Here is a 21957-nt window from a genome sequence, read left to right on the forward strand (position 1 = left end):
GATACGAGTTATCATATCACGCTCTCTCTCGTCCTCTCTGAGCTATACATAGTAAGAGCTAACAGTCTGATACGTGTTATCATATCGCGCTCTCTCTCGTCCTCTCTGAGCTATACATAGTAAGAGCTAACAGTCTGATACAAGTTATCATATCACGCTCTCTCGTCCTCTCTGAGCTATACATAGTAAGAGCGAACAGTCTGATACGTGTTATCATATCGCGCTCTCTCTCGTCCTCTCTGAGCTATACATAGTAAGAGCTAACAGTCTGATACGAGTTATCATATCGCGCTCTCTCTCGTCCTCTCTGAGCTATACATAGTAAGAGCTAACAGTCTGATACGAGTTATCATATCGCGCTCTCTCTCGTCCTCTCTGAGCTATACATAGTAAGAGCTAACAGTCTGATACGAGTTATCATATCGCGCTCTCTCTCGTCCTCTCTGAGCTATACATAGTAAGAGCTAACAGTCTGATACGTGTTATCATATCGCGCTCTCTCGTCCTCTCTGAGCTATACATAGTAAGAGCTAACAGTCTGATACGTGTTATCATATCACGCTCTCTCTCGTCCTCTCTGAGCTATACATAGTAAGATGTAACAGACCAATACGCGTTATCATATTTTGTTTAGGTGGAAATCATGATTACATGTATAAAACATACCTGCAGAAGCTATGAAGACATTCCCGCAGGAGGACCCCAGCCCCGGCCGGCACATCTGTAAAGCAGATCTTACACTCAATGGATTCTTGGTTTGGGATGAGAACCTCGTTATCCAACTGCAGGAGATGCATAAAGTTCTGCTGTCTCTCCTCTTCCAGCGCCTAAAAGGAAACACAACACATGGCATTACTAACATGGTGTCTAGAGAACTTAAGGGACAGCTCTATGTCCATTAGCAAAAGCATAGCTTGGCATACAGGGGTCAGTGCGACTAGACATGGTGTCATAGAGTATACAGGGGTCAGTGCTACTAGGCACGGTGTCATAGAGCATACAGGGGTCAGTGCTACTAGGCACAGTGTCAGAGCATACAGGGGTCAGTGCTACTAGGCACAGTGTCATAGAGCATACAGGGGTCAGTGCGACTAGACATGGTGTCATAGAGTATACAGGGGTCAGTGCTACTAGGCACAGTGTCATAGAGCATACAGGGGTCAGTGCTACTAGGCACGGTGTCATAGAGCATACAGGGGTCAGTGCTAATAGGCACAGTGTCATAGAGCATACAGGGGTCAGTGCTAATAGGCACAGTGTCATAGAGCATACAGGGGTCAGTGCTACTAGGCACGGTGTCATAGAGCATACAGGGGTCAGTGCTACTAGACACAGTGTCATAGAGCATACAGGGGTCAGTGCTACTAGGCACGGTGTCAGAGCATACAGGGGTCAGTGCTACTAAGCACGGTGTCATAGAGCATACAGGGGTCAGTGCTACTAGGCACAGTGTCATAGAGCATACAGGGGTCAGTGCTACTAGACACAGTGTCAGAGCATACAGGGGTCAGTGCTACTAGACACGGTGTCATAGAGCATACAGGGGTCAGTGCTACTAGGCACAGTGTCATAGAGCATACAGGGGTCAGTGCTACTAGACACGGTGTCATAGAGCATACAGGGGTCAGTGCTACGAGACACGGTGTCATAGAGCATACAGGGGTCAGTGCTACTAGGCACGGTGTCATAGAGCATACAGGGGTCAGTGCTACTAGGCACGGTGTCATAGAGCATACAGGGGTCAGTGCTACTAGGCACGGTGTCATAGAGCATACAGGGGTCAGTGCTACTAGGCACGGTGTCAGAGCATACAGGGGTCAGTGCTACTAGACACGGTTTCATAGAGCATACAGGGGTCAGTGCTACTAGACACGGTGTCATAGAGCATACAGGGGTCAGTGCTACTAGGCACGGTGTCATAGAGCATACAGGGGTCAGTGCTACTAGACACGGTGTCATAGAGCATACAGGGGTCAGTGCTACTAGACACGGTGTCATAGAGCATACAGGGGTCAGTGCTACGAGACACGGTGTCATAGAGCATACAGGGGTCAGTGCTACTAGGCACGGTGTCATAGAGCATACAGGGGTCAGTGCTACTAGACACGGTGTCATAGAGCATACAGGGGTCAGTGCTACTAGACACGGTGTCATAGAGCATACAGGGGTCAGTGCTACTAGGCACGGTGTCATAGAGCATACAGGGGTCAGTGCTACTAGAAACGGTGTCATAGAGCATACAGGGGTCAGTGCTACGAGACACGGTGTCATAGAGCATACAGGGGTCAGTGCTACTAGGCACGGTGTCATAGAGCATACAGGGGTCAGTGCTACTAGACACGGTGTCATAGAGCATACAGGGGTCAGTGCTACTAGGCACGGTGTCATAGAGCATACAGGGGTCAGTGCTACTAGGCACGGTGTCAGAGCATACAGGGGTCAGTGCTACTAGACACGGTGTCATAGAGCATACAGGGGTCAGTGCTACTAGGCACGGTGTCATAGAACATACAGGGGTCAGTGCTACGAGACACGGTGTCATAGAGCATACAGGGGTCAGTGCTACTAGGCACGGTGTCATAGAGCATACAGGGGTCAGTGCTACTAGGCACGGTGTCAGAGCATACAGGGGTCAGTGCTACTAGACACGGTGTCATAGAGCATACAGGGGTCAGTGCTACTAGGCACGGTGTCATAGAACATACAGGGGTCAGTGCTACGAGACACGGTGTCATAGAGCATACAGGGGTCAGTGCTACTAGGCACGGTGTCATAGAGCATACAGGGGTCAGTGCTAATAGACACGGTGTCATAGAGCATACAGGGGTCAGTGCTACTAGGCACGGTGTCATAGAGCATACAGGGGTCAGTGCTACTAGGCACAAAGTCATAGAGCATACAGGGGTCAGTGCTACTAGGCACAGTGTCATAGAGCATACAGGGGTCAGTGCTACTAGGCACAGTGTCAGAGCAAACAGGGGTCAGTGCTACTAGGCACAGTGTCAAAGAGCATACAGGGGTCAGTGCTACTAGGCACAGTGTCAGAGAGCATACAGGGGTCAGTGCTACTAGACACAGTGTCATAGAGCATACAGGGGTCAGTGCTACTAGGCACGGTGTCATAGAGCATACAGGGGTCAGTGCTACTAGGCACGATGTCATAGAGCATACAGGGGTCAGTGCTACTAGGCACAGTGTCATAGAGCATACAGGGGTCAGTGCTACTAGGCACAGTGTCATAGAGCATACAGGGGTCAGTGCTACTAGGCACAGTGTCAAAGAGCATACAGGGGTCAGTGCTACTAGGCACAGTGTCAGAGAGCATACAGGGGTCAGTGCTACTAGACACAGTGTCATAGAGCATACAGGGGTCAGTGCTACTAGGCAGGGTGTCAGAGCATACAGGGGTCAGTGCTACTAGGCACAGTGTCATAGAGCATACATGGGTCAGTGCTACTAGGCAGGGTGTCATAGAGAATACAGGGGTCAGTGCTACTAGACACGGTGTCATAGAGCATACAGGGGTCAGTGCTACTAGGCACGGTGCCATAGAGCATACAGGGATCATTGCTACTAGGCACAGTGTCATAGAGCATTCAGGGATCATTGCTACTAGGCACGGTGTCATAGAGCATACAGGGGTCAGTGCTACTAGGCACAGTGTCATAGAGCATACAGGGGTCAGTGCTACTAGGCACGGTGTCATAGAGCATACAGGGGTCAGTGCTAATAGGCACAGTGTCATAGAGCATACAGGGGTCAGTGCTAATAGGCACAGTGTCATAGAGCATACAGGGGTCAGTGCTACTAGGCACGGTGTCATAGAGCATACAGGGGTCAGTGCTACTAGACACAGTGTCATAGAGCATACAGGGGTCAGTGCTACTAGGCACGGTGTCAGAGCATACAGGGGTCAGTGCTACTAAGCACGGTGTCATAGAGCATACAGGGGTCAGTGCTACTAGGCACAGTGTCATAGAGCATACAGGGGTCAGTGCTACTAGACACAGTGTCAGAGCATACAGGGGTCAGTGCTACTAGACACGGTGTCATAGAGCATACAGGGGTCAGTGCTACTAGGCACAGTGTCATAGAGCATACAGGGGTCAGTGCTACTAGACACGGTGTCATAGAGCATACAGGGGTCAGTGCTACGAGACACGGTGTCATAGAGCATACAGGGGTCAGTGCTACTAGGCACGGTGTCATAGAGCATACAGGGGTCAGTGCTACTAGGCACGGTGTCATAGAGCATACAGGGGTCAGTGCTACTAGGCACGGTGTCATAGAGCATACAGGGGTCAGTGCTACTAGGCACGGTGTCAGAGCATACAGGGGTCAGTGCTACTAGACACGGTTTCATAGAGCATACAGGGGTCAGTGCTACTAGACACGGTGTCATAGAGCATACAGGGGTCAGTGCTACTAGGCACGGTGTCATAGAGCATACAGGGGTCAGTGCTACTAGACACGGTGTCATAGAGCATACAGGGGTCAGTGCTACTAGACACGGTGTCATAGAGCATACAGGGGTCAGTGCTACGAGACACGGTGTCATAGAGCATACAGGGGTCAGTGCTACTAGGCACGGTGTCATAGAGCATACAGGGGTCAGTGCTACTAGACACGGTGTCATAGAGCATACAGGGGTCAGTGCTACTAGACACGGTGTCATAGAGCATACAGGGGTCAGTGCTACTAGGCACGGTGTCATAGAGCATACAGGGGTCAGTGCTACTAGACACGGTGTCATAGAGCATACAGGGGTCAGTGCTACGAGACACGGTGTCATAGAGCATACAGGGGTCAGTGCTACTAGGCACGGTGTCATAGAGCATACAGGGGTCAGTGCTACTAGACACGGTGTCATAGAGCATACAGGGGTCAGTGCTACTAGGCACGGTGTCATAGAGCATACAGGGGTCAGTGCTACTAGGCACGGTGTCAGAGCATACAGGGGTCAGTGCTACTAGACACGGTGTCATAGAGCATACAGGGGTCAGTGCTACTAGGCACGGTGTCATAGAACATACAGGGGTCAGTGCTACGAGACACGGTGTCATAGAGCATACAGGGGTCAGTGCTACTAGGCACGGTGTCATAGAGCATACAGGGGTCAGTGCTACTAGGCACGGTGTCAGAGCATACAGGGGTCAGTGCTACTAGACACGGTGTCATAGAGCATACAGGGGTCAGTGCTACTAGGCACGGTGTCATAGAACATACAGGGGTCAGTGCTACGAGACACGGTGTCATAGAGCATACAGGGGTCAGTGCTACTAGGCACGGTGTCATAGAGCATACAGGGGTCAGTGCTACTAGACACGGTGTCATAGAGCATACAGGGGTCAGTGCTACTAGGCACGGTGTCATAGAGCATACAGGGGTCAGTGCTACTAGGCACAAAGTCATAGAGCATACAGGGGTCAGTGCTACTAGGCACAGTGTCATAGAGCATACAGGGGTCAGTGCTACTAGGCACAGTGTCAGAGCAAACAGGGGTCAGTGCTACTAGGCACAGTGTCAAAGAGCATACAGGGGTCAGTGCTACTAGGCACAGTGTCAGAGAGCATACAGGGGTCAGTGCTACTAGACACAGTGTCATAGAGCATACAGGGGTCAGTGCTACTAGGCACGGTGTCATAGAGCATACAGGGGTCAGTGCTACTAGGCACGATGTCATAGAGCATACAGGGGTCAGTGCTACTAGGCACAGTGTCATAGAGCATACAGGGGTCAGTGCTACTAGGCACAGTGTCATAGAGCATACAGGGGTCAGTGCTACTAGGCACAGTGTCAAAGAGCATACAGGGGTCAGTGCTACTAGGCACAGTGTCAGAGAGCATACAGGGGTCAGTGCTACTAGACACAGTGTCATAGAGCATACAGGGGTCAGTGCTACTAGGCAGGGTGTCAGAGCATACAGGGGTCAGTGCTACTAGGCACAGTGTCATAGAGCATACATGGGTCAGTGCTACTAGGCAGGGTGTCATAGAGAATACAGGGGTCAGTGCTACTAGACACGGTGTCATAGAGCATACAGGGGTCAGTGCTACTAGGCACGGTGCCATAGAGCATACAGGGATCATTGCTACTAGGCACAGTGTCATAGAGCATTCAGGGATCATTGCTACTAGGCACGGTGTCATAGAGCATACAGGGGTCAGTGCTACTAGGCACAGTGTCATAGAGCATACAGGGGTCAGTGCTACTAGGCACAGTGTCATAGAGCATTCAGGGGTCAGTGCTACTAGGCACAGTGTCATAGAGCATACAGGGGTCAGTGCTACTAGGCACGGTGTCATAGAGCATACAGGGGTCAGTGCTACTAGGCACGATGTCATAGAGCATACAGGGGTCAGTGCTACTAGGCACGGTGTCAGAGCATACAGGGGTCAGTGCTACTAGGCACGGTGTCATAGAGCATACAGGGGTCAGTGCTACTAGGCACGGTGTCATAGAGCATACAGGGGTCAGTGCTACTAGACACGGTGTCATAGAGCATACAGGGGTCAGTGCTACTAGGCACGATGTCATAGAGCATACAGGAGTCAGTGCTACTAGGCAGGGTGTCAGAGCATACAGGGGTCAGTGCTACTAGGCACAGTGTCAGAGCATACAGGGGTCAGTGCTACTAGGCACAGTGTCATAGAGCATACAGGGGTCAGTGCTACTAGGCAGGGTGTCATGGAGCATACAGGGGTCAGTGCTACTAGGCACAGTGTCATAGAGCATACAGGGGTCAGTGCTACTAGGCACAGTGTCATAGAGCATTCAGGGGTCAGTGCTACTAGGCACGGTGTCATAGAGCATACAGGGGTCAGTGCTACTAGGCACAGTGTCATAGAGCATACAGGGGTCAGTGCTACTAGGCAGGGTGTCAGAGCATACAGGGGTCAGTGCTACTAGACACGGTGTCATAGAGCATACAGGGGTCAGTGCTACTAGGTACAGTGTCATAGAGCATTCAGGGATCATTGCTACTAGGCACGGTGTCATAGAGCATACAGGGGTCAGTGCTACTAGACACGGTGTCATAGAGCATACAGGGGTCAGTGCTACTAGGCACAGTGTCATAGAGCATACAGGGGTCAGTGCTACTAGACACGGTGTCATAGAGCATACAGGGGTCAGTGCTACTAGGCACGATGTCATAGAGCATACAGGGGTCAGTGCTACTAGGAACGGTGTCATAGAGCATACAGGGGTCAGTGCTACGAGACACGGTGTCATAGAGCATACAGGGGGTCAGTGCTACTAGGCACAGTGTCATAGAGCATACAGGGGTCAGTGCTACTAGACACGGTGTCATAGAGCATACAGGGGTCAGTGCTACAAGGCACGGTGTCATAGAGTATACAGGGGTCAGTGCTACTAGGCACGGTGTCATAGAACATACAGGGGTCAGTGCTACTAGACACGGTGTCATAGAGCATACAGGGGTCAGTGCTACTAGGCACAGTGTCATAGAGCATTCAGGGATCATTGCTACTAGGCACGGTGCCATAGAGCATACAGGGGTCAGTGCTACTAGGCACAGTGTCATAGAGCATACAGGGGTCAGTGCTACTAGGTACGATGTCATAGAGCATACAGGGGTCAGTGCTACTAGGCACAGTGTCATAGAGCATACAGGGGTCAGTGCTACTAGGCACAGTGTCATAGAGCATACAGGGGTCAGTGCTACTAGGCACAGTGTCAGAGCATACAGGGGTCAGTGCTACTAGGCACGGTGTCATAGAGCATACAGGGGTCAGTGCTACTAGGCACAGTGTCAGAGCATTCAGGGATCATTGCTACTAGGCACGGTGTCATAGAGCATACAGGGGTCAGTGCTACTAGACACGGTGGCATAGAGCATACAGGGGTCAGTGCTACTAGGCACGGTGTCATACAGCATACAGGGGTCAGTGCTACTAGGCACAGTGTCAGAGCATTCAGGGATCATTGCTACTAGGCACGGTGTCATAGAGCATACAGGGGTCAGTGCTACTAGACACGGTGGCATAGAGCATACAGGGGTCAGTGCTACTAGGCACGATGTCATAGAGCATACAGGGGTCAGTGCTACTAGACACGGTGTCATAGAGCAATTCCAATAGTGAATTTAAACACTCGATTCGATGTTGGCCATCAATGTTTTAGAGAAAGGACAAGGTACACTGTATCGGCTATGAGATAATTAGGTTAACTTCTGGCTTAATGTGCTTTCAGCTAAATGGAAAGAATGGATGGGGCCCTTTGTAGTCAGCTTTGCTGCTGGGACGATGATTTTTATCTACAATTACCTTCAGAGGTACAATAACCTCCCAACCCGTTTATCATGCTCTATCAATTATATGTGCACAGAAAATAAAAAATAATAGAAAATATGCCAACGTTTTACTCCGTTCACACTAAGTATAAACATTGAGAAAGTGTTTCACTGGGAATAATACAACTCAATACAATCTCACTGAGAACGAAGCAGCTTAACGAGTGATACAGATCGAAGCGTATATTGGTTTGTGACGTCTGTACATATTACAACATTACTGCCAATATTGGTTTCATAAATAGAGCTGTGGCGAAAGTAACCACTGGTTCTTGTAGGGGCCTGTTTGCCAGCCTCCTGCCTCAGGACTATGTGCCATGCAAAAAGGCTTATAAAAGACTTTGTTTGTGCCTTTTTGCGATCCTGTTCGGGAACCGAACAGACACATGAACCAGGGACAACCTGGGGGCTTGTTAAGCCCTATCATCACCTCTTAATGATTCTAACCGCAGCGTTGTTCGTGTGGGTGGCTGCAGTTCGCATGGTCGACCACGAGGTAGCGGACATCTTGTTCCCGCGACAGCAGGCAGCGGTGTTTGGTTGTCGAGTTCATGGAACTGTTTTCGAACTGAAACTCCCGAACACCGCTGGACTTCCATCCTAGGCTATGTTTGGTACTTTATATCCTCAAAGAGCGCTAATCGATGGAATCATTCATCTGAATAAGATAAACAAGCTCCACGGTATGAATATTGACTACGTTCGTATTGTGTTCGTTTGGGAACTACCGAACTAGACTGACCGCAAGCTCTGATTCTCTGAAACGGTTTTGGGCATGGGACCATGTGTGCGGTCGGTCAAACTAAGGCTTCCATGGAAATCCTGAACCCCTGAACCGATCAGGGTGATTTTTATATGTGTTGGTCACCCAGATCGGGCTATCAAGAGATATGACTATATTGGGGTTTCCATTTGCTTTGGGGGTATTTTAAATATGTTATAAAAATGTGTGTTTGTGTGTCGAGATAATTGAGTTAATACAGTGCTTGACGCAATTATCTCCCAGGCACAGAGGAGGGATAAACCCATTATGTATGGGAGTGAATCTGAATCCTGAATCTGAGAGCCAATGTGATTGTGTATTTATTTCTACTGTGGTTTACTCTCATGTCCAGGGGGAGTGCCCCTTGCTTGGGGACTGTCATAAAGGCCAGTTGTGGCTACCATTAAACAGTTCCTCTTCAACTTCAACATAGAGCCTAATCTACACTCTCTTGGAGGAGAGGTCTACCCACTGGAAGCTGGATCCTGGTCTAGGATCCAGGGTAGGTGGAGGACAGCGATACCCGAACCAAACTAACGCTGGAAGTGGGGACTACAGTGCTGGTGGTGTCTGGTGGAGTGCTTTGAGTACTCTGTGAGCATAAGGAGCATTGTCAGAGGCACCCGGACGGGGTGCTAGGCGGTCCACCACAAGAACTTATTCCTAAATGAGCACTCATTTTACTAAAAGGTTAATAATACAAAGCCAAAGCGCATCCCAGGTCTTTGGCGTTTCTTTTTTATATAATCTCTTACATTATTCCTTGATTACCTTCTACTTTTGTCCTGTCTTGCTTGTTTTTCCGTTTTCCTCTAACCTTCCCTCGTCTCTCTCCGCTCTTCCCTGGTCCGCTCTGTCCCTCTCCGCCCTTCCTTCGGCCAGTCTGTCCCTCTCCGCCCTTCCCTCGGCCGCTCTCTCACTCTCCGCCCTTCCCTCGGCCGCTCTCTCCATCTCCGCCCTTCCCTCGGCCGCTCTCTCCATCTCCGCCCTTCCCTCGGCCGCTCTCTCCCTCTCCGCCCTTCCCTCGGCCGCTCTCTCCCTCTCCGCCCGTCCTGTTCTGCTCTTCCTTTGCCATGTCAGTCTCTAACAAATATTCCTCTATTGTCTTTAGCCCTCACCCTACTTACGTAGAAACATCTCAGCTTTCACAAGAGTCTTGTGGTAGTTTTTTTTTTTTTTCTCAATCCATCCATTCACTCTCCAATCCTAACAGTTTCCCGTCCACCTTCCCACTTTCAAGCCATCTTTGTGCTAGATCTCTATAATATCTTTCTTGCCTTCTTTCTCTCATTTTAACACACAACCATTAGAATCGCCTGTTAATATTATTTTCTGAGACATCTTCTCTTTCCTGTGTGTACAGCCATCTCTTTTTCCCATATACTCATGCAACTATACACCAATTATCTACTTGCCATACAACCAACTAGAAGACTGTAAGCTCGTCTGAGCAGGACTTACAATTGTTTTTCCTGTGCCTTACATATTCGAAGTCCTCATCTTATGTTTCCCATTGCTCTTGCAGTGTCTCCTTTTCGAGGAGCCTCCCCTCTCTATTACCCATTTCCACTGGAGTTCCCAATGCTCAGTTTTGGGGTTCCTTCTGCCGTTACATTAAACTTCCACTATTGCCAACTATTTATGTTCTTTGTGTTTCAGGAAACATCTACAGGAAGATAACACTCCTTTCCACTATTCTCATTCCTTCTATCCTGGATGGTGTCATTAAGTGCATCTGCCCCTAACCAGAGGACTAACCCCTATTGAAACTCAGCCCTTCCATGGAGACCACTGTATATTTCTTTTATCACATGGGGCTGCTTGTGGAATTGTGTTTGTGGATATGTCACATGTTGATGTGTGTTTGGTGGGGTGTGTATATGTGGAATTGTGTCTGTGGATATGTCACAGTGTGTTTGGTGGGGTGTGTATATGTGGAGACGTTACATGTCACTTATCCGCTTCCTAGACTGCAATATTCACTCCAACAGTTTAGGGGAACCAATGTAGCATGTGGTTTCCATTTATACTAACTTACTTAAAAACATTCTTCAATACAAAAAACAAAAACAGTCTGGCAAAAAAGACTCACATTAACTCCATGAAAGGTCCTCAACATGGACTTTTGTTTCCAACGGTTTAGACATTAATGGCTGTGTATGGGGTTACTTTGAGGGGACAGCACATTTACTGTTATACAGGCTGTACACTTACTACCTTACATTGTAGCAGAGTGTCATTTCTTCAGTGTTGTCACATGAAAAGATATAAAATATTTACAGAAATGTGAGGGGTGTACTCTTTTTTGTGAGATACTGTACATGTCTATAGAGATACTTACTATTTAAGAAATACCTAGCACAATAAAATATTTTCACAAAAACGACAGAGAAGATCATTTTCATCAATTTATTGTATAGTTGCAGCATTTTATGAACAGAGGTAGAAAAACACAGATTAAGGTCACCCAGTCAAGGGTTAGATACAGGTTTAAGTGCGAAGACCAGGGGAGGAATCGAAACATGTATTTAGAGAATGAGAACTATTATTACACAGTCAGTAAATAAAATTTAAAAAAAAAGCTGAAACTAAGACATAGGAACGAGGTTGTACTCTTCCAGAAAAGTGCAATTCCTTCTTCCACAACCAGAGGGCGCTCTGCTGGGTAGAACCAGTGAGATGGCTGGATTTCCATCTAGAACAGATGTAGGCAACCTTCAGCACTCCAGATGCTGTGAACTACATCTCCTCTGGGGCTTTACCAGCATTATGGGAGATGTGGTCCACAACATCAGGGGTACCGAATGTTACCTACTCCTATTCTAAGATGCTCATGCTGCCCCAGCTGTAACGGACAGGAAGTATCATAGAGAGGAATCAAATTTCAGTGCCTTACTGACATAGTCAGTGCTTCTCTATGGTTTTTTTTTATTCTTTTAATCTGAGAGGGCAAAACCTTCAGAAATCTACAAAGAAGAAAGTAGTAACAAAGAACGGGTAATAACTGCAGAACTATAATAGCAAGAACTCAGGAACCATCGGCTATTTAACATCATCTTACCCTTAACGAGGAAAAGAAACGGCCACAGATGTAGGGAAATTAATAGTGCAAATCAGGTTATGGCTTACAGAAGGAACAGTTTCTTAATATAAAATAAAAAACCGAAAGCTCACACACAGCTCCATGTCAAGTCCTCTCCTCACCATAAATAAATTATGCTGAGACACAATAATTACCGTAACTACTGACGTTGGCTTCAATGAGGAAGATATTGACAAAGATTCCTACACATTGAGGCAAGCATTCCATCCGAATTCCGTATAACAGTTACATGACAGCATGCATTTCACAAAAATGTAAAAGCCAGCACACACACTCACGGCATAGATCTCGAGCCCATTGCAATCGTTCGCCTATTCAGCAAGGCAGTCGTGGAGGGGCAGGATGTAAAGAGACAAAATGGCTCCCAACATGTAGTACCACTAAGGACTAGTGGCAAAAGTAAAAACTGGCACAACTTAGGGCAAAGTGGCACACTGCCCGTTTCATCAATGCTCCAGTTTAACTGAATGAATATGGACCTAAATGCACCGTTCCATAAAGATAAACAGAATTTTATTTAGGAAAATATTGGGGGGAGGGGGGAAGAAACTAATAAATGTTAAAAGCACAAACCTATAGATGTTTAATGCTTGCTTTCCAGAATCTGCCCAAGAGACAGTACAGAAAGGAGCGGACTCATTCAATTTAAAGATGTATTAAAGATATATCCAAAAATAAAATCTATAATATATAATATATATTTATACATATAACACAAAGAACCACATTAGACGATTTGGCTGTGAGCTCTCACCAGCCAATCGCGATTCTCACTGTCTATCGCTTTAGGCAAGGGTTTCTAGAAGTTGAAATTCAACTGTGAACATTCTACTGTAGAAGGCAGACAGCTGAACTACAACTACCAGAAGCCTGACGATTATTGCTGGATCAGAAAAAGGGAAACTCAGGTCGCAGGTTGGCTTGGTAAGGAGGGGAAGAAGGGTGAGTTTGTGGAGCAAAGCTAATTATCAAAAAAAAAAAAGTGAAGAGGTTTATAAAAATGCATCTTAAGCGTAAGCAATAGGTTGAGAGGAAGATGGACTAACCTGATTATTACACCTATATCCAAGACTAGGGAGAAGGCAAGTTAACTTTAACACTATAAATATAGAAAGTACGGTGGCAGGTGTAACGTGGGGCAGAAACATTATTTATAGGAGCCCCCAATCTATCCAAAAACACACCCAAGGCTTGATACGTTATAATATATATAAGATAAACAGTAATGCAAAAGATACTGTTATCAGGCATTTCAGTACCACGAGATAAGGCACATTAAAGCCCAACAGTCACTAATTTCGTCAGTGACACAAGGCGCTCCTTAACTGCAGCGCAGACACAGGGCGCTCCTTAACTGCAGCGCAGACACAGGGCGCTCCTTAACTGCCGCGCAGATAATGCTATTAAGATAATTGACAATGCACCTTTGAGAGCACTCTGCTAAGAAAGCACGGCTGAAACAGAACTCCGACGACGAACTGTCAGAAATTCTTATAACATCAACAAATAAACTTCTCATGAGACCTAAACGGGGCTTTACAGACCTAAACAGCCTAAAACAGGGCTTTCCTGTTGATTTTTCACATTTACTAGTTTGCATACAAGCTTCCAGATAAACTAGAAAGGAAGACAGAATTGTAAGAGATCACAAGTAAAATCCTCTATCCTGGGACAACAAACAGTCTCACACCCCCCAGTTACTACTGTAGAGTGATTACTAAAACCACTAGCATTAAAGGTGATCTAATTCCAGCGGTTTGGGTTCCTGAGTGAGCAGATTTAATGATATCCTTCACAAGACATTTAAAATTATACTTTACATACATTAAGATGCAACAATTAAAAAAGATAAAATAATTAACAGAATTATCCTGCTCAATGACCAAGACTTGAAAGAAATATTTTAAGGTGTGATATTTAAGAAGAATGGGGTGGTAAGACCACTGGGTACATATCACAGGTTCAAGTCACTCCAGCTGCCAACATAGGCGAGCATTCAGCTGTCATTTCGTGGTTTGCTGCAGTTTCGTGGTCACGCCACGATTTTCCATATTCTAGAAAAGAAGACACCATCTTGGCCCTATTCCTGTCTGTCTATCTGGAAAAGTGACAAAGAATCCCCGGTCACTTGTAGTGTCTCGCAGAGCATGGAGGTGGGTGGGAATTACGGCTCCGAGCAAAACTCTGCAGATAAATGGACAAACTCTTCCAGAGAGTTGGGAACCTGATCGTGGTCTTCTCTTCCTCCTTTTCCCTGGTGAGATTCAAGACACAAAAAAAGAAAGAAGAGAAGAGTTTTGTCAGAAAAAGATTACTTTCCAAAAAAAAAAAAAATCATTCAAAATGAAAAAAAAGTTCATTCTGTGTAGAATATTAACACAGGGTACAGTCACCAGATATTCCTGCGCCACCACGCTGTCAGCTAATCAAACCGCTATCAAATCTATGCTTTCAAATACTTTAAATAATGCAGAGAAGGAAGTAATGGACTCAGTGTGAAGGACGCTGAACGGGTCTCAGAATTCCTCAAACTAATCACCGGCAGAGTAGTTTCCACGTCCCACATGAGGTCAGTAAAATCCCAGCCGCTCACCGCTGTATTACGGTCTGCCCTGTATGTATCAGCAGAGAGAGAATAAACGCAAACACACTTGTAGGGATACAGAATCTAGTCCCATTACACGTTATTCCCTCCATTATATACGTTGGGCTTTCTTTCTTTTATATCGATTATCATGGCTGTACTTTTAATATTTATTCCCAATCAATAAGAAACTCAACCAAGATTTAGAACCACCAGCTGTTATTGAACATATTGGAAAAGCTGCACTTCTGAGTAAGACGATAATCAATGGAGATTATAATGACCCAGACGTTGATTAGGATAGTGCAGTTAGCTGCTCAGCTAGAGTGAAGAGGTTACTGGAACTTCAATGACAGCTCTGTGTCTCAGTTAGTAGATGCACCAACTAGAATGTTTGTCTGGCTCTTGTAAGAACGAATAATAATGAACTTTTGTCTAACACTCAATAAAGGGAGCACAAAATAACCACTTGGGAAGTGACCATAATACGGTGACCATAAAACACAATGCATAGGTTTCACTTAAAAGGATACTATGTCCTTTTATAGAAGAGAATATGTACATAAAAAGACTTATCCCAATCACCCTTAAACATATGTATTATACCAACGCCAACATATTCCTTTGAAAACATCATTTTAAAAAGGTCAATTTGAATAGGACTAGGCAGCCTCACAACTCATTAATTGGCAACTCATTAACTCAACTCATTAGGAAAGTTCACGGTATATAGCATTAGTCAATGAAAAAAAGAAATAAGAGTCTTTAAATCAGATGACTTAAAGGATCACTATAGGGTCAGGAACAAAAACATGTATTCCTGACCCTATAGTGTTAACACCACCATCTAGCCCCCGTGCGCCCCTCATGCCTCCATAAATATAGCAAAATCTTACTGTATTCAAGCCAGAAGCTGTAACTCTGCATGCTGTTAGACTCAGGAAAAACAAGCAGTCTGCTGATATGTGGTCGCCTGACCCAATCACAGTGCTTCCCCATAGGATTGGCTGAGACTGACAAAGATGCAGATCAGGGGCAGAGCCAGCATAATTCAAACACAGCCCTGGCCAATCAGCATCTCGTCAGAGAGATGGATTGAATCAATGAATCTCTATGAGGAAAGTTCAGTGTCTGCATGCAGAGGGAGGAGATACTGAATCACAGGATGCTGTGCACAGTGCTGCCCTCTGCTCTGCTGATAGCAGATCTGAGTGGATGGAGGCATACTATGCCTCCATCAACTCCGAAGTCCCTCTGGTTCACTCTGAGTGACTGCAACTGGAGGTGTTCCTAGCTTTCAATGTAAACATAAAATACAGTGTTTACATGAGAAAGGCTGCAGGGAGCTATAGTTCTCCCCTGAACAACCTCATTAAGCTGAAGTTGTTCAGGTGACTATAGTGTCCCTTTAAAAAGCCTCACATTAAATGTCAGGTTGCTCAAAAATGCTTGTAAAAAGGCATGTAAATGGTATAAATTAGAAAATAAAAGAGCAAGACTAACACCAAAAGGCATTTTTAACTACAAACATTTTTAAAAAAGTGTTGATTAACTAATATCAGCAATGGTGTGTACTTACTGCAACATGATTAGATGACAAGATAAAATGCTACAACAATTAAGTTAATGTAAACAAAGCCCCGTGGCCAAATGGTATTCACCCACATGTACTTAGGGAGTTAAGTATAGTAATAGTCAACCTAGATTTAGATTACTCATTTTTGAATAAAGTGCAATGCAATGGCAGCATCAGGAGCAAGAAGGGGCTATGTATCCTCAATGAGAAGATTGTTTTTACTTCAGGAAAAAGGAGGTTAATCTTTGCAAATATGTAAATCTTGTTATCCCGTTATTTCTTGCCGAGTGCCGGTGCCGCCCCCAGAGTGGCCCCCGTGTGAGGTTGCCAGAGTGGCCCCCGTGTGAGGGTGCCAGAGTGGCCCCCGTGTGAGGGTGCCAGAGTGGCCCCCGTGTGAGGGTGCCAGAGTGGCCCCCGTGTGAGGGTGCCAGAGTGGCCCCCGTGTGAGGGTGCCAGAGTGGCCCCCGTGTGAGGGTGCCAGAGTGGCCCCAGTGTAAGGATAGCCAAGCCTAGTAGAACCTGCCCAGAACATAACACTGCCGCCACCCGCCTGCGTTCTTCCCATAGTGCATTTTGTTTCCAATCTCTTCCCCAGGAAAATTACATGTACCCGTCATCCACCCGATCTAAAAGAAAAACGTGATTCATCAGGCCAGGCAACCATTTTCCACTACTCCATGGTCCAGTTCTGATGCTCACATACCTATGAAGGTGGACATAGGTCATCATGGGCACTATGACCTGTGTACGCCTATGCAGCCAGATACGCAACAAAATGTGTTGCACTGTGACCTTTCTATCATGGCCAGCATTAAACTTTCACAGCAATTTGAGCTACAGTAGCTCTTCTGTGTGACTGGACCAGACGGGCTAGTCTTCGCTCCCCGCGTACATCAGTGAGCCTTGGGCACCCATGACCCTGATGCGAGTTCACATGTTGTCCTCCTTGCACCACTTTTGGTAGGTACTAACCACAGGAACACCACACAGATACTCAGACCCAGTGGTCTAGTCAGCACTATTTGGCCCTTGTTAAAGTGACTCAGAACTTTCCGCTTGCCTAATTTTCTTACTTCCAACACATGACATTCAAGATCTGACTGTTTACTTGCTGCCCAATATATCCCACCCCATTGAGATGTGTCATTATAACAATATTCACTTCAATAGTCCGTGGTTTTATTCTTGTGACCGATCATTGTAAATCCTTTAGTCTTAAAAAATAATTTAAGCAAATTTTAAAGCCATCAGAGGAAAAGATTATCTAGTGGCAGGCACTTTAATCAGTTGTAATCAATATAAACTTCGTAAAATGGGACCAAATGTAAAAAGTGGACTCGTGGTCACTAAATATTTATGTGAAAGTTATCCAGGATAAAAACAGCACCATTTCCTTACAATATGTGAAGTTGAATTTTCTGAAAATGTGTCCATTGGATGTAAAACGCACTGGACAAACACAAAACGGTAAAAAACATACAATGTCTTCTATCGAATAAATGTTTTATTCTTTCAACAAGGAGTTTGCTTTATTGGTAGAAATAGGACATAAACGGGCCTGTAATATAAATATAAAAGGTTTGTAAATGCACGCACACTTGTTTCTAGTCACGTCCTGTTTTCACAAATTACTAGAAGTCAAATGAAGGTGTTTTTTTCCAAATCTGTGGATGTTATACCAGTTATATGAACAAAACAAAACCATAATGTGCAGATCATGTAAACATCTAGCCCTTCTACTGCAGTTGAAGTTATTTGGACAGCGTCTCCATGATCCCAGTACCACATTTATAATTAGTGTTGGCAACTGAGAAAATGTAATCATCAGGCTTACCCTAAATTATAATTTGGTATCGAGTCAAATATTTTGAAGACCGATCACGTGATTAACCTTCGAAGGAGAAAAGCGTTCATTGGAACCCGGAAGGATAAAGAGGCAGAATTAGCTGTAACTCTGGTAAGGGGTTATGGTCCTCTAAATAAAGATGGCCCCATGTGTTTACAATTTCCTGGCATATCATTCCCAGCCAGCCCCTTATTTATCCTTATGAAAAGACTGATGATGAGGAAGACTCTAGTGGTAGGTTGACAGAGTCTTAAATCATCTGCTATTGAATTAGTAGGAAATCACTTGTGTTTTAAAAACTGCCTCTGCAGATGATATTTTGAACTTTTCACAATGTTTATGGAGAGGAACATGAAGAGTGGCTACGCCTACAATATGCAGCTACTGTTAAGCACAAGACAGAAATGCTTTCCTCATAACTGGTCCATTTGGAATGCTGGGAAATCTGTTTGAGAGAATTGCTCCCGACCAATATGAGGAGTAAAGGCGACAACCAGTTTTAAGGGGAACACCATCTCATGATCCCAATACCCCAGCGCTGACAATGTTTCTGCAAGCCAGAGGGTTATTGGACTAAACAGAAATGATGAAGGAAGCAAAAGTCAAAGAGAAACAGATCGAGAATATCGCCCAGCATCAAGATAGTACGAAGAAATTCACATTTCAGGGAAATCAGAAAGGAACAGATTCTAAACCCCATTCCTCAAAGCCTAAAGAAAAGAACAAGCCAAACCAAGATCTTAATGTTTCTCAATTAGAGAAGAAGAGGGTTTAAATGTTTCAATGGTGGACAGACTGGGCACATAGCAAACAGATGTCCAGTAAGAGAAAACCCTCTCAATGTAGAAACTCCAACCCTTGGCATTGGCCCTGAAACAGAAGCACCAGGAGAAGAAAACCAAGAAATTCAGAATAAGAAGTAAAAAAAAAAAAAGCCCTGAAATGATTGTGAATCTTAGAAAAGGCCATAAATCACTTGAGCGCCATATGTTCGAAGACATTGATGCTTGGTCATTTTAGACACTGGATCCCATGTAACTACAGACTTTTCATCTTTTTACGGTAAACACTTGAGTCACTTACCAATATCACCGGCAAAGTTTGTGGGGATTCGGATTCCAGGCTTATCCTGTCGAAGGGATAATTAATGTTTAAAATCATGATACCTCAATTGGATACTGGGACTGCAAATAACATGAATGTGGAAGCTATGATGTGCCCAAAGCTAGGATATCCTGGGATTCCAATAATATCGGTTGCTAATACGCAGATGGTGCAGGATGCTTCGAGCCTACTTAAGAGGAGTTTGCGATGATTCTTTAAAATCAGATGGCAGAATTAGAATCTGCCCTGAGAAATGACTGAGAAAATAAAGAAGACTCCTCTAAAGAACTGAAAGGTTTCAATTTGCCAGAAAAGTGGAAATAAAGATTATTGCAAGTTCTCAACGCTAGAGAGAGAGTTTTCTCTACAGGAGATATGGATGTAGGATGTTCTAAAAGTGCTCAGTATACAATTTGGCTTAGTGACCCTACTCCTTTTCGAGAAATCTCTAGAAGAATAATTCTGCAATATGGTGAAGATGTGAGAAATATACTTCCTGAAATGGAGGAAGCTGGGATCATACAAGCGCCTACGAGTCCACACGCCTCACCTGGTTGTAAGAAAGAAGAATGATTCAGATTATGCATCAACTATATACATTTTAAATAAGAAAACTATTTCTGATCAAAATACTCCACAAATAGAAAATCACCTGAATGCTTTATCTGAAAGCAAGTGCTTTAGTGTATTGGACCTCCGTTTTGGGTATTACCAAGTTCCAATGAAAATTGACATCAGGAGAAAACTGCTTTTAGATGCCCTTTGGGGTGCTTTCAATTCACTCGAATGACTCCTGCAATCTTTCAGAAATTAATGGAGAACACCCTAGGAGATATGAGCCACAGGGAGTACCTGGTTAATCTGGATGATTTAATCGTGTTTGGCAAAACCCCTGCAGAGCATTAAAAGCGGGTGTTGAAAGTGCTTCATTGTTTGCAGAAAGAAAGACTGAAGTTGTCAATGGATAAGTGTAAATTTCATCAGAGACCTATGATGGACACAATGTGTCAGCTGAGGGTCTAGGCCAAACAACATTTTGTTGGGGGTTCTGTGGATCTGATCGTAGCTTTGTTAAGGTTACTCTTAGAAAGCTGAAGTCTGCACAATCTTCTGAAGGTAGAATCTGGGGACAATGGTAATTAGAGCCCTCATCCTAAAACATTTTTCAGAAAAGTGGACTTCAATTGTAAAGAGAAAGAAAAGAAAAAGTGTAAAACTAAATTAAAACCCCAAAAAACCCCAACAGACTGAAGCACTTGTGTTAGCATATGCTGATCCAGATAAACCATCCATGTCCTTCATGTAGATGCAAAGATCCAGAAAAGACCAGAAAGTCACTATGGTTGCCAAAGTGTTATGGCAGAAATTCTTCATCCATTATGGGCTTTCTAACCGCTTGCATTCTGATCAAAGTTGAGATTTCCAGAGCAAAATCATTAATAAATTGTTAAAAGTATTACAGATTCAGAAATCTATAACAACTCCATATCATCCTAAGGGTTTTTGGCAGAGGCAAGGCTTCCTGATGATAGCATGAATCATGTGTCCCACTATCAATATGTTAAAAATCTGAAAAACTCTAAAAAAAAAAAACCAAAAAAAAACAACTATAAATTAGCTCAGCAAGCTGCTACACGATAAATGAGAATAACAATTGACAATATGATACCAAAGAACGATATAAGAGTATTAAGTCTGGAGATAAAAGTCCTTTTAAGAAACCTGAAACACACATTTCGAAGTTGTCTCCAAAATGGATGGGATTCCTGTATACAGAATCAAAGATCTTGAGGGTATATTCAAAGCTTGGCACAGGAACCACTTAGCGGAGGAGGATAACATTGATAAAAGGAACCATGATAATATGAATGAAAACCCAAATGTTCCTCCTAAACCAAATGCTAATTTTAAAGATGATGATCCTGGAGAAAGCCCCAATGGGTTCTTACCAAGAGGTGATCTGGAATAGCAAGTGAGAAATTGCAGCTCTAAAAAAGGATTTGTGGACAATACTCAATCAGTTCCTTCTTCCACTTTTGCTGTTCCTTCTTCAACTCTATTGAATCCTGATAGTCCAAGTTTCAAACCTGGTTCCTCTGTTAGAGACTCTAGCCTTGAGCAAATCCCCAGCTACTGGATCTACTCCCAACAGTAGAGGGGAAGGACCTCAGGGTGAAGACTGCAATCGACTTCCTCAAAGAGGCGCAGGAGAAATAGAAGACCACCAAGTTTTCTGACTTATGAGAGGATTGTGGGTCTCACCTACTCTAAGACCCCCAAACTGACGCTAAACTGATCAGTGTGTTACATGCATTACCAAATATCATGGGTGAGGGAGTGTTTATGTGATTATGTATACCTCGTTTTTCTACAACTTGTACATATTCAGATGTTCAGAATAGACACGTCTTGCCAGTGGGAGGTTGTGAATTTTACAAAGGAGAGAATATAACCAGGATACAGATCCTACATTTCTAACCACTTTGCCCTCCCTTCCTGTAACCTTGATGGTCAATGTACCCAGCCAATGAAGATTTACAAGTAAAATTATGGAGAAGCATTTCCAAAACTCACTTGATAAAACATTTGTAGATCCTTCTCTCCGGTCAGCGCAGGTTTTTTTTTTTTTTCTTGGACTCAAAGAAAAACGGGGATCTACGTTCATGT

The 21957-nt window shown here is 44.8% G+C and overlaps 1 protein-coding gene across 1 annotated transcript in view; it reads right to left on the minus strand.

Annotated features, from left to right (window-relative positions):
- LOC134608269 (ranBP-type and C3HC4-type zinc finger-containing protein 1-like) overlaps positions 1–21957 on the minus strand; it is an 85189-nt gene that overhangs the window by 28655 nt on the left and 34577 nt on the right. Inside the window, exon 9 of the mRNA XM_063450962.1 lies at positions 667–827. Within this exon, the coding sequence (XP_063307032.1) occupies positions 667–827 (161 nt within the window). The remainder of the gene's footprint in view (positions 1–666; positions 828–21957) is intronic.

The sequence above is a fragment of the Pelobates fuscus genome, chromosome 4 (assembly GCF_036172605.1).
Source record: "Pelobates fuscus isolate aPelFus1 chromosome 4, aPelFus1.pri, whole genome shotgun sequence".
Taxonomy (NCBI): domain Eukaryota; kingdom Metazoa; phylum Chordata; class Amphibia; order Anura; family Pelobatidae; genus Pelobates; species Pelobates fuscus.